Here is a 12449-nt window from a genome sequence, read left to right as displayed (position 1 = left end):
TATTCTTTATTTGTATTGTTTTCAATCAATGTCACGGTATCTTGTGAATTTTTTCTTCGTTATTTGGTGAAAGCTAGGTTTCTTCTCTATGGAACAATTTGTTGCTTTCCATATGAGACTAAGAGTGACATGCATGGATATTGTGCTAGATCTCTAGTGGAATTGAAGGAAAAGCTTGCAGAGTGCATATTGAAACATGTGATTAGCCACATCATGAAAAAAAAGAATTGGGGAAAAACAAGGGCATACAGTTCAGCATCTCTGTATGTATTATGTCTACCCCACGCGGTAAGCCGAGGAGCTCAAGTGGTCAGTTAAAAAGAGGGGGGCGAATCGATCACGAACAAAGCCGGACATTGTTTGTTCCCTTTTTTGTACCACCCGCCGGTTCGAGCAAGCAAGGATCTAACTGGTAAATCAAGCAAGCATAGTGTAGGAGCATGCATGCGCGCGATGCCTAATGTATGTACACGTATATACATACATTAAAACAAGCCTGATCGATCGATCGATGGAAGATGGATCCAGTACATATACGTTCATGCTAGGAGCCAGAAGTTTTTGTGGGTCTTGGTGTTGAGCAGGTATCCGGCATTCTGGCCCTTCTTCTGCACGCTTACGCACAGGCACTTGCTATGCTCGATCAAGAACTCCGCCGTGGTGTCGTGCCCGCGGCTCGACGCGCTCGGGCTCCTTAACCTGATGAGCAAATTAAATTAAAGATCATTAGTAAGTGTTTGATGAGTGGCATCGATCGAGCCCATGCAATGCAAGACGACGCGCAGTTACCCGAGGAAGGAGGACACGCGGCGCTGGCCAATGACGAGGACCTCGACGCCCCGTCGCTGGGACTCGGCGAGGATGGTCTGCGCCTTGGCTTCCCGGCCCTCGGTAGCGGGCTCGACGCGCTCCCCGTGCACCCGCGCGCGGGGGTACCGCGTTTTGCACGCGGCGCGCATCGCCTCCACGAAATCCACCGGATCCGCACCGGCTCCCGAGCCACCGCCTAGAAGCGCGGCGATCGGGGAACCGGTGCTCCCGCCAGACGAGGAGCGTGAGGGCCCGGCGGCTCCGCCCGCGGCCCCGTTGTGGGGGTAGGGCATGTTGACGTGGAGGAGCAGGATGTCATCGCCCTCGACGATGGCGTGGGAGAGCGCCCACTCCATCGCCGCTGTCGACTCGCGGCCGGGATCGGCGACGACCATCACCAGCCGGGGCTTGGCCGGCGCGGTGCCTGAGGCGCGGCCACCGCCGCCTCCTCCTCGCCCGAGGTCGATCAGGGCCATGCTGCAGCCGCCGGCCGACGTCGCCGCATGCACGCACGCAGCCTCGCCGGCCTGGCTTAACGACAGAGAAGCTTTTCGGGGATGGTGCGTTTGCCAAGTTTGGGGAAGGTGGGGAGAAGCTTTTCAGGGGCCACCATGCTGCATGCCGCTCGGATATAATGCTGTAATGCAGCGGTTTCTCTTGAAGCGGCTTAGCGGGAGACGCGCCCGCGCGGGGTAGCATGGTTAATTTTCACTTTCTCGGGACATGCTTTTCTCCGGTATTGAGGCCAAGCGTGAAAATTTTGCATTTTAGTCCTTTTTAAAAATTGTGTTTTATAAATTGACGCCTCATGAAACATTTTCTAAAAATAGACCGAACGGTCGGCATCTTAGGACCTGACGCCGTGGTCTGCGGCTCGGCGTGAGCAGTTGCCACGTCGGCAACAACACTGGTCGTAGCATACAGCGTGGCACTGGGGCCCACCGACCTCGGCCTTAAGCCAATTAGGGTTGAGCCTCAGACCTCGGCGTCGCCCGACTCAACGCCAAGGCCCAGGCACATAAGGCCGAGCACCGCCCCTTCTTCCTCCCTCCTCCATTCTCTCCATTCCTTGGTGGCGTTCTTTCTCTCCCCCTCTCTTCCTACGAACCCTAAACCCTAAACGCAGCTCTAGGGAGGTCAGATCGAGGTTTTTAACGCTTCCCCAAGGTGCTCCTCCTTCCCTCTTCTATTGTATCCGGTTAGATTCGGTTGCATTTGTTATTTATCTTTTGGATAGTGGCTTTGATTGGTTGGTTGATGTCATTTGCGACCGTAGGTACTCCAAGGCGTGGTAAATCTAGTAAACCAAGATAACCTCTGTCCATCGTGTTTTTTTGCCGTTAATATATCAATTTGCAACAAATGGAAACCATAGGATTGATTTGTACAGTTCATTTGTTTCAGTTCTTAGAACGAAATTGGTTTTATTTTTTGAATAGGACGGTGGTGGGAACTGCCTTCAACCGTGTAGTTAGTTGCCTTCAACCAAATAATTAGTAATACTAATTTGTCCAACAGTCAACAAGAAACCCTAATGACCAATTAACAACTCGTTGACAAACAAACCATAAATTAACAAGTCCATCCTAAAAAGCATACCACAAAGAAGGCACCAAATCAAACTAGCCATACATTCCACAAATACATCTACAAAAATATCATACCACCATATACCCAGGGTTCACAAGTTCAGAGACAATGCAACTAAATCTATGCGAATAGATTGGAGGAGGGGAAGGAGCATTACCTCGGAACCGTCGGCAAGCGAGATCTGGCCGCCCTAGAGGAGCATTTGGGAGTTAGGGTTTGTGGGGGCGGAGGGGAGAGAGAGAGAGCGAGAGAGAGCAGGCAGCCACGCCGAACAGAGAAGAGAGAAGAGAGGAAGAAGAAGGGGCCCGTGGCGCCACTTAAGTGCCCAGGCCTCGACTCAAGTCGGCCCACACCAAGGTTTGATGGCTCAGTGTTAACTAATACGACGTTGAGCTATGTGGGCCCAATTGCCATGGCGGATACTTCGACCGACGTCGTCACTAATGTGGCACCACCTCGGCGTCACCTGACGCTACGCCGAGCCTCTGACCTTGGCGTCAGGTCCTAATGCACTGAGCTGTTGGTCTATTTTCAGAAAATGTTTCACCATGGTTCTATTTGTAAAAAGTATTTTTTAAAAGGACCAAAATGCAAAACTTTCACAGTCCAAGCACTAGAGATTGAGGCCATTCCTAACTCACGCTCTAAGTGATGTGGTAAGCAACAAGTAGAGTATCTCCAAGAGTACCCAATATTTTCCTCCTAAAACATGAAGTTTTACAACTCCTAAAAAAGTATTGGAAGGAATAAAGAAGCCCATCTCCAAGAGTTTCTAATAATCCACTCCTGAAATATAGAAGATAATTTTACATCAGGACTCATATACTATTTCTAAATTATCCTAACCACTTTTATATATTCTTTCTCTCGTACATTTACATCAGGAACCCTTTTCTACTCTTTATTATTTTCACGTCCTTCCACATTTAGATTGGCCGACAAACACGCGCGGGAGAGAGATGATACACGCAACTTGGAAGCGCCTAACTTTACGTGGAACAGGGTGACTTTTCCTAAGTTCTAAAAGATTAGGAGGATAGATTAGGAGTTGTTGAAGAGGGGTTTTTTCTCTATCTTGCTAAAAACCAAAAATTAGGAAGGGATTTAGAAAACTCTTAGAGATGCTCTAAGCCCCCTGTTTGGATCTCACCATCTAAAATTTAGCCGACTAAACTTTAGACCAGTTTAGCTTTTCATGGTTTAAACACCAGGTCTAAAGTATTGTCTAAAATTTAGCTAATCTCATAAAAACTTTTGACCACATAAGTAAGCTAAAGTGGTCTAAAATTTCTTTTTTTAGACAAAATGGTGTAAAGTTTTTAGTTCTCAACTTTAGCCAACAAAAGTTTAGACTAGAGAATTAAATAGGTTCTAAGGCCAACAAAGTAGCTTTTCATACTTTATATTATTTTATTTTTTATGATATTGTGCAGGTTAGGATAGGGTTCATGGGTTCCGAGCGCTCAGAACCCTATATATCCTCTAGTAGCCCTCTTTTTCTAATTTTTTATTTGTTATTATAAGTATGCATTTGTAGAGGCGGCTCCTCGGTTGCCCTTAGAAATGAGATTTTTTAATCTAGGGCGGCCCCGTCAAGTCATAGGTCACGTTATTTTTTCCATGCGAAATATGTGCTTGTGTGACCGTAAGGGTTCGAACCTACAACCTTATAACATCTCTAATTTTCCAAAACCCATTCCCAATCTATGCTCTGTGTAGGGCGTTTGTCCGCCCAGACACTGCGTTCCTAGGCCTGCGCAGCGGTCCGGCCCAACAGGCAACCGGCCTGCTCCCCTCTACGCTCTCCCCCATCTCTCTACTCTGTGCTGCACCCAAAAAAATACAGCACCCCTGCGACAGAAATTTCCCCTCTCCTCACCCGTTGCGGCTTCACCGTGACGTCTGCCCGCCCCACTCTGCCTTGCCACCACTGCCATCCCCCGCCGTGCCTCCATCTCACGCTGCGTCCACCGCCGCGCCGCGCTCCATCCCCAGTCACTCCCCCATCCACTATCGCGCCCCACTTTGCCTTGCCCATCGCGGCGATGGCATGCACCACGCCACCACCATGCTAGCGCCACCAGGAGAAGGTCGCTGACGGTCGGGACATCATCTCCCGTGGTTGGCTGAAGATACCATGACAGGAAGCCCTGCCACCACTGACCCAAGCTTGCTACTGCTACTGCAGTTCCCTACCAGGAAGGTCGTGGCCGCTGCAATGCGCAACCTCAGCAAGAAGATGTTGAGCTGAAAGCGCATGTTGCAAACATATCTTTTAAGTGTTTCAGATGTTTCGTATGTATGTTGCAAGTGTTTCATATAAATTGCAAAAGTAGATCCATATGTTGCAATGGCTATATACATGTGTTGCAAGTGTCTGTTCAAAATGTTTTGTCCGTTTCATATGTATGTTGCAAGTGCTTGTATCTAGATATTGCATATGTTTCACACATATGTTGCAAGTGTATGTTCCAAATGCTTTAGCCATTTCAGATGTATGTTGCATCAAGTGTTTCATGTTTCAAGTGTATACTTTTGTATGGGACGGACAGATTCACGTAGTGCGCATCCGCAGGTGGGGGATGTGGATTCCCGCGTGTGCACGTGAAATGGAGCAAGCATGAGTGGTCCACACGTGCGTGTGAGAAACAAAGGGACGCGGACGGTCCTCGCATGCGGTGGACGGTGTGGGTGGGGCGAGATGTCCAGGCGGTGTGGGTAGCCCCCGCGTGCGCGTGAAACAGAGTAGGCGTAGACGGTCCCCGCGTGAGCATGGGAAACAGAGCATGTGAATCCGATTGGGGGCGCGTGACACGGAGCAGGCGCGGGCAGGCATCCAGACGTCCGAGCGCTAGCTCTACCATTTTAGAAAGATTGAAAAAAATGCTCTCCAACAACACTCTATTGTTGGCATTTCTTAGCGTCACTACCAAGTTTGGAGTTAGAGTCCATCCATAGAGTGGCGCTAGAAACGCCTATTGGTATTTCTTAGCACCATCACTAAGATTGAGTAAACCTTAGCGACACTGCCAAGAAACACCAACCACGATAGTTCTTAACGATTACAAAAATAATATCCATAAGCGTACGGATCTATCGTTGTAGCATGTCACCCGAAAGTATTCAGGGTATCGTTATTTATATTTTCCCAAAGCAGGGTAAGGTATAAAGAGTCTAGCATGGATATGAACAAGATTTACATACTTGCATAGTGAACCAATAGTCTATGGCAGGGGTCAAAATGGTATTTCAAGGATAGTGGACACACACTCGGGCCAACTTCAAGGATAAAAGAAAAACAAAGAATAAAAGATTGTTCCTAAGTGGAGCAGGCATGTTCAAATATAGCCGTGCAAAGAACAGTTATTATTAGAGTTAGAACTAAGTGTAAGATGAACGGGGAGATCTCCGGGCACTGGTCTGCTAGCAAGCCAGGGGGACTTTAAGACTCCTACACAATACTCGAACGTGGGGGATTACGAGGGACGGACAGGGCTATCACCACCTACCGCCTACCCCTCAACCGGGGAGTACCATCATATCCAAAGGTTCCCGTGCACCCGGGCACCACGCCCGTGTACAAAGAAACTACCCATAACCTCTCAAGACTCCGACCCTACGGATCGACAAGCATAGGACATGGGCAAACCCAAAGGAACGATGAGCCGCCACCTCAACATAGCTCTACCTCTACTCATACAAGTTATATGAATGATTAAGCATAAAGTTCTACATGTTAAGCTCATAACACACAAACTATATGCTAGTTCATATGTTAAGATTATAACATGAAAATTATACTCTAGTTCTATAGCACAACTATATTGTAGATATGAGAGCAGGACTTTGTAAGAAATCTTCATAGTATTCATACCAAGATGTTTCTCTTCTTCCAAGGAGCCAAGCTCTCCTTGATAGCTTTGCCTTGCTCACAAAAGTACTACTAAAGGGGAAAAGATTACAAGAGAGGTGTGAGGTGTTTGGCTTCACATAAGGTGTGTGTTGAGTATGAACTCCACCCCTACATTTATACTACCCTATGGTCGGTTTTGGCGCTGGTAAATTAGGAAAACCACCCTAAGCCACCTTTGCATGCCGCCATGCAACCGCCGGAGCATGGTGGGCCCGAGAGGCAGTGGTGGGGGTGCGGGCGCACCCCTGGTGCGGTCGCACCAGGGCTGGCACTGCTCGCCACCGTCTTGCTCTAGTGGGCTGCTGACTGGGCTTGGGTTGCTTCTTCGGTGGTGCTTGGCCTAGTTTTGGCTTGTAGGTGGGCTTTTGCTTTGCTCCTTTGCGCTTTTCTGCTTTACGCTTTCCTATGTTGCGCCTTTTATTATATTCCCATGTATTTCATATGTATGTCCTGCAAAACACTAACTATCCAATACATGTGGAAATATGTCAATAGTAAATGCATGTGTTCAAAGTTTGTTTGTTTCTCCTATTTTGGATATTAATTGGTGGTTGGATATGGTCGTTAAGGACTGCCAACAAATCCCCCAAGCTTAACCTTTACTCGTCCCAAGCAAATAGCTTAATACATGGTTGTTGATCAGGAGTTGCTACTATGCCAAATATATTTCACAAGTGCCATGCCTATAACAAAGTATTCTTCCGCAATTCAAATAAGTTGGCATTTTTATCCACCCTTTTTACTTAATCCCTGTGGGACGTGTAGCTTTTCCAAGTTCTTGGACGGTTGCAAGATAGAACAGTTATAATAGAATCACCAATCATTCATTCCTTGATCAACTGTCTATCCGGAGTTTTTATGAGTTTTGCAAAATAAATGTAAGTTCCTCAAATGATTCTCTCGATCGCTCAATGTGTATGAAACCCATTTTGATATTTTGCCTTCTTTTCATCCTATGACTAAAGTCTTTTTGTGGAGTTTTGGGTATGTATGAAATTGAGGCATACTTGCATCGCATATTTTGCTAAGTCAAAAACCGGACCTTAAGGAGATGTAAGTTATACACTTTGATCAAGACGTGCAAGTGTGTGGATTTTTTTATAACTTCCTAATTCTAAATATTGTTTTGGTACTCCTTTGATTCATGAATCTCTCTCTTTTTGGAGAATGCCTTTTATTTAAAAGTATGGGCTATCTTTATTTCTTTCTCTCTTTTTCTTTTCTTTTTTTTTCTTTATGCTCTTTGGCATGCATTTTTTTCCTCTCATGCCTTTTGGCATGGATACTTTTCTTTTCTTTTCCTTCTTTTTTTTTTAGCATAGCCCATACTATTCTTTTTGGAATATGAAACTTTAGAAAGAGAGACTCATGAAACATTGATGGAGTAAGTATTTGGTGGACGGAAAAAAACATGCTTTTGCATAACTCTTAGTATAAGAGTTAGCATTTTATTTGTGGGTGTACGTGTCTTGATCATGGGCGCATGACGAGAATCTCAACAAGGGTCACAACAATTTGACAAAGCTCAATGCTCAAACAAGTAGCATATGACTAAGGTTTGAATTTGAATCATGTCATATCGCCTAGGTAGGTATTCATAATCATTGAGGAACTTTGAATTTTAGCACTTTTAAAATTAAAAACTCCGGATGTCTAGTCTCTCTAAGTATAAAATCATAGCTAATTCTATTTATACCATATCATAACTTGTAACAACTTAGAAAAGGAGCATGCTTTTGCAACCCCAAAGTTCTCAAGTTTTTAGGATGATATATTTTTTTAGCCAACAAATTTAAATCTTGGAAATACTAAGTTACAGCCTATGCACAGATAAATTATAGATAGAGTAACTATTCATCATTTCAACTTATTAGAAACTAAATATTCTTAAAACACATATGAGAGTGAAATTCATATTTTTGTTGTTTTATCATATTTCATTTTTTGGTATTTTTAATTTTTTGATATTTTTTTAATGCTAATAAATAAATGTAGAAAATAAATGCGAAAATTTAAAATACAAAAAATAAAAGATACAAATTACCAATACGGGGTCCTCCCCCAAGCTAGCTCATGGCCAGTTGCTTGGATGATGATTCCGAGGTAGGTTATTTAGTACTTATTATTTTTTATATGGTTTTTCTTATAGGTTTATACTTTGTTTATTCCATCCATGTCCATCCATGTCTATACTTAGTAGTTCTAGTTCAATGATCAAACTAGTTTAATTTGATCAAGGTAGGGTGATCAACCTAAGCACCATGCTTAATTTAAAAAGCCTATAAAAGTATGATCGTTAAAAGTCATATGCCAAACCAAAACATACTTTGTGTAGAACATTGTAGAGAGCCACCTTTGCATGCCGCCATGCAACCGCCGGAGCAAGGTGAGCCCAAGAGGCGGTGGTGGGGGGTGCGGGCGCACCCCTGTTGCGGCCGCATCAGGGCTGGCCCCGCTCGCCACCACCTTGCTCCGGTGGGCTGCTGGTTGGGCCTGGGTTGCTTCCTCGGTGGTGCTTGGCTCCTTTGTGCTTTTCTGCTTTACGTTTTCATGTGTTGCGCCTTTTTATTATATTCCCATGTATTTCATATGTATGTCCTGCAAAACTCTAAGTATCCAATACATGTGAAAATATGTTAATAGTAAATGCATATGTGTCGAAAGTTTGCTTGTTTCTCCTATTTTGGATATTAATTGGCGGTCGGATATGATCGTTAAGGACCGCCGACACCTATCTCAACTCCCAATCTTCCCACACTTGGAAAAAAATGACCTCGACATGTGGATAAATACGTGTGTTATCCATCATGCCAATCCCATGGTGAAAGGACGACGGGAAGAATAAGAAGTAAGATAGAGTTCCTGATGCAAATGTACAAGAGATATAGAAAGTATAAAAGTGGTTGGGGTAATTTAAAACTAATTTTACCTTCTACTTTTTAGGATGAGATTTTAGAAACTATTGGAGGAAAGCCAACAAATATGCTCCCAGCTTTTTAGTCACTTGGAGAACTCATTAATTTACCAAGTGATTATTTTAGAAAATATTGGAGATGCTCTTAGGCCTCACGTGTAGCGGGCTTGATCACTCCACCCCCAAGTTTCTCTTTATTCACTTCACCCAATTTTGAAATGAGTATTTGGGGCCCTATGCAAATTCAAATGAAAAGGTTTTATCTGCAAAATTGTAGATATCAAGTACTACAACTTTGGTTTTGCTTGTTTTTCCATCCGAGGTCATTTGAAAATTTTGAGTTTCAAATTATGAGAAAACCAAACAAAAATTTTCTTGGATAAATGATTTCAAATAAAAAAGTTATCATCCACAAAGCCATATAACTCATTGAGATATACAAGTCTTATTTTTGTCATTTCTCCATCCAAGGTCGTTCGAAAATTTTAAATTTCAATACGTGAGGGTTTCAAACAAAATTTTCGGACCATAGATTATTTCAAATGAAAAATTTATCAGCTGCAATGCTTTATATTTTTTTGAGATCTATAACTTTGGTTTTGGTCATTTCTCCATCCGAGGTTGTTAGGAAAATTTTAAAAAATGGAATTTCAAAATGTCAGAACTTCAAACTGAATTTGTTGGATCCAAATGATTTCAAATAAAAAGGTAGTCAACAATAAAGTTGTAGATATCTTCAAGATATATAACTTTTATATAAAATTTGTCTTCATCTGACTTCATTTGAAAAAGTTATGAATTTTTTAGGAGAGGGCTGGCATGGGTGTGGGGAGGAGGCGCGCATCCGCGGCACGCTAGGAGAGCATGGTGTGGAGGATGGATTTGGGAGTGAGAAAGAGAAAGGGGAAGGTTTTTTTGAGAGGTTGGCATGGCCCCAGCGTCCAGCTGTCACTGTAGCATGGCCACGTCAGATGTTGGTGCTGCCGTGGCGGGTTTTAGACCGTTGGCATGCGACGGCAGTAGTCGCTTTTTTTTATTTCGAGGACACAAATGGAAATACCCAAAAGTTTAAGGACCCAACTCACATTTTATTCTAGTAAAAACTAACAGTAAAACCTATTATGTTTGACTCTTTCATGATTAAAATATGCTTATCTTTTAGGACGGTGGGAGTATATATGTTCTGAACTCAAATATATAATTCATGATTTTCGCGATCGTTCCAATTCTTCTCTTTCAGCGTGTACACTAGACAAGCACTCTGCATTTGACACGTCATCCGAAGCAAACATGGATAAATCAGAACCACACCCCCAAACTCACAGTACATATTTTTTTTTATAATGAACTCACGGTATATATGTTGCTTATGTGATCATCATACACACACTGACACACGGGTCAGTCACAGATACAAACGACGTAGGCAGGCTTGCATTGGTTGTTTCGTCTGGGGATCAGGCCTGTCTCTAGTCCAATGCGGCGTCCATCTGGAGGACGGTGCTGAGGTTCATGGGGCTGACGTAGTCGAGCGAGCCGGACATGAACTGGCTGACGATGAACCGGTTGGCGCGTTCCGTGGGGTGGTACGGGTCCCAGAACACGTACTTGCTCCGGTCGGCGCACAGGTTGGACGCCGGCGTGCAGAGCCCCAGCCCGTTGTGGGGGCCCTGGCCGCAGCACGCCTCCTTGGCCGTGGCGAAGCCGAACGCGGCCGGGTCGCTGACGAAGTCGAAGTGGACGCGGAACGCGTTGGCCGCGATGAAGGTGCCCGCGCCGAACCGCGCGTTGAGCTGGTCCAGGACGCGCGCCAGCTGCGGGTTGAAGAGCGACGCCGCGCGCATCAGATCCGCCGCGCACTCGCCGTTGCGGCTGAGCTGCGCCAGGATCGCCGGCGCGCACCCGAGGGGACCCGTGCCCGTCACCAGCACGCGGCGGCAACCCATCGCGTACAGCCTCTGCATGCATGCACGCGTGCAGCAGTCAGAGACACCATAACAATGCAAGCAGTGTTTTTTTTTTTAGGAAAACAGGAGGGTGCAAGCCCCTGCTGTGCTTGCGTACGATGAGGATCTTCTTGTACTCGGAGACGATGTAGCGGACGTAGTCCGGCAGCGAGAACTGGCGGGAGCGCAGGGAGAAGGGGACGAGGTAGTAGTTGTTGACGAAGTCGTTGCCGCCGAGCGTGATGAGCACCAGCGAGCGGCGCACCATCTGCCGCGCCCGGGCCGCGCCCACCAGCGCGCGCAGCTTGCCCTGGTATTCGCCGAAGTACTGCAGCTGCCGGCTCATCCTGATGATGTTCACCTGCATATATATATGCATGGGTCCTCAAATCAAATCAAATATATATAAAGAGTTCCTGATGGATTGGGCACGACGACCATCGACCAGCACTACTCACGAACTGGAAGCCGGTGTCGTTGAGGATCCCGACGCCGGCTGACGCGAAGTTGGCGCCGACGAGCAGCTTCTGGTCGCGGAGCTCGGGGCTCAGGTACGGCAGCGTGGGCTCGGCGCCGAGGTGCTCGCCTGCATGCATGACAGATGCATGGGGTCGTTAGCGCGCGCGTACGTGGCAGCACCACATACGAGAGAGAGAAAGAGAGGGAAGCCGGCCGGCCGTACTGATGATGTCGGGGATGTTTTTGCCGTTGGAGAAGCGCCCTGTGGGGCGGTGCGTCGGGTAGTCGATCCCGTACGGCGGCGAGTCGGCGCGCGCCGTGGTCATCAGGTAGTTGTTGTTGCCGTTGTCCACCAGCGAGTCGCCGAAGACGAAGAAGGCGCGCGCGCACTCCGACGGCCTCGCCAGCATGCCCACGGCCACCAGCACGGCCGCCCACAAGGACAAGGAGGCAATGCCGCTCCTGCTCATCGTCGATCGGTCCTTGGAGTAGGTGAAGCGTTCAATCATGGCTTCTTCATGCACAACGCCACCTGCAGGCTGCAGCTCCAGGGCTGTCTGTTTATAAAGCATTGGCATTGCTCGATCATGGCCTCATGGGGGCAGCAGAATGATCGCATCCGATGGGACGGAATTAATCGAGCCACAATCTTAGATGCATGAAACTAATTAAATTGCTCCGCACTTCATTCATAAATTAACCTCCAAAGCTGCTGCTTGCGCGTTCCTGCATATATACACTCCACCTTTCCCGATCAGTCCATCAGCATTAAGTTGTACTACTCGTATGTAATCACGCATATATACAATTCAGGATT

General features: G+C 46.2%; 2 protein-coding genes across 2 annotated transcripts; both read right to left on the bottom strand.

Moving 5' to 3' along the window:
* Positions 1–246: 246 nt before the first annotated feature.
* LOC136487637 (uncharacterized) lies at positions 247–1418 on the bottom strand. The gene is made up of 2 exons (XM_066484742.1): positions 790–1418; positions 247–699 (listed from the first exon to the last, which is right to left on the bottom strand). Exons 1-2 carry the CDS (start codon positions 1284–1286, stop codon positions 540–542), a joined length of 657 nt encoding a protein of 218 aa, XP_066340839.1. The 5' UTR covers positions 1287–1418; the 3' UTR covers positions 247–539.
* Positions 1419–10530: 9112 nt separating this feature from the next.
* Positions 10531–12225, bottom strand: LOC136487626 (GDSL esterase/lipase At5g33370-like). Its single transcript, XM_066484738.1, has 4 exons — positions 11856–12225; positions 11632–11759; positions 11292–11534; positions 10531–11185 (listed from the first exon to the last, which is right to left on the bottom strand). Exons 1-4 carry the CDS (start codon positions 12208–12210, stop codon positions 10697–10699), a joined length of 1215 nt encoding a protein of 404 aa, XP_066340835.1. The 5' UTR covers positions 12211–12225; the 3' UTR covers positions 10531–10696.
* Between the last annotated feature and the right edge of the window lie 224 nt (positions 12226–12449).

Source organism: Miscanthus floridulus, chromosome 1 (genome assembly GCF_019320115.1).
Source record: "Miscanthus floridulus cultivar M001 chromosome 1, ASM1932011v1, whole genome shotgun sequence".
NCBI classification, from domain to species: domain Eukaryota; kingdom Viridiplantae; phylum Streptophyta; class Magnoliopsida; order Poales; family Poaceae; genus Miscanthus; species Miscanthus floridulus.
This window is presented reverse-complemented; position numbering and strand designations above follow the sequence as displayed.

What these genes read in the sequence shown, in the direction of transcription:
- LOC136487637 (XM_066484742.1), bottom strand. Translation starts at nt 1,286, where the DNA reads ATGGCCCTGATCGACCTCGGGCGAGGAGGAGGCGGCGGTGGCCGCGCC. An exon ending in CGCGTGTCCTCCTTCCTCGG is followed by an intron (nt 700 to 789) that starts GTAACTGCGCGT and finishes TTTGCTCATCAG; the next exon opens with GTTAAGGAGCCCGAGCGCGT.
- LOC136487626 (XM_066484738.1), bottom strand. Translation starts at nt 12,210, where the DNA reads ATGCCAATGCTTTATAAACAGACAGCCCTGGAGCTGCAGCCTGCAGGT. An exon ending in ACGACACCGGCTTCCAGTTC is followed by an intron (nt 11,535 to 11,631) that starts GTGAGTAGTGCT and finishes ATATATATGCAG; the next exon opens with GTGAACATCATCAGGATGAG. An exon ending in AGTACAAGAAGATCCTCATC is followed by an intron (nt 11,186 to 11,291) that starts GTACGCAAGCAC and finishes GCATGCATGCAG; the next exon opens with AGGCTGTACGCGATGGGTTG.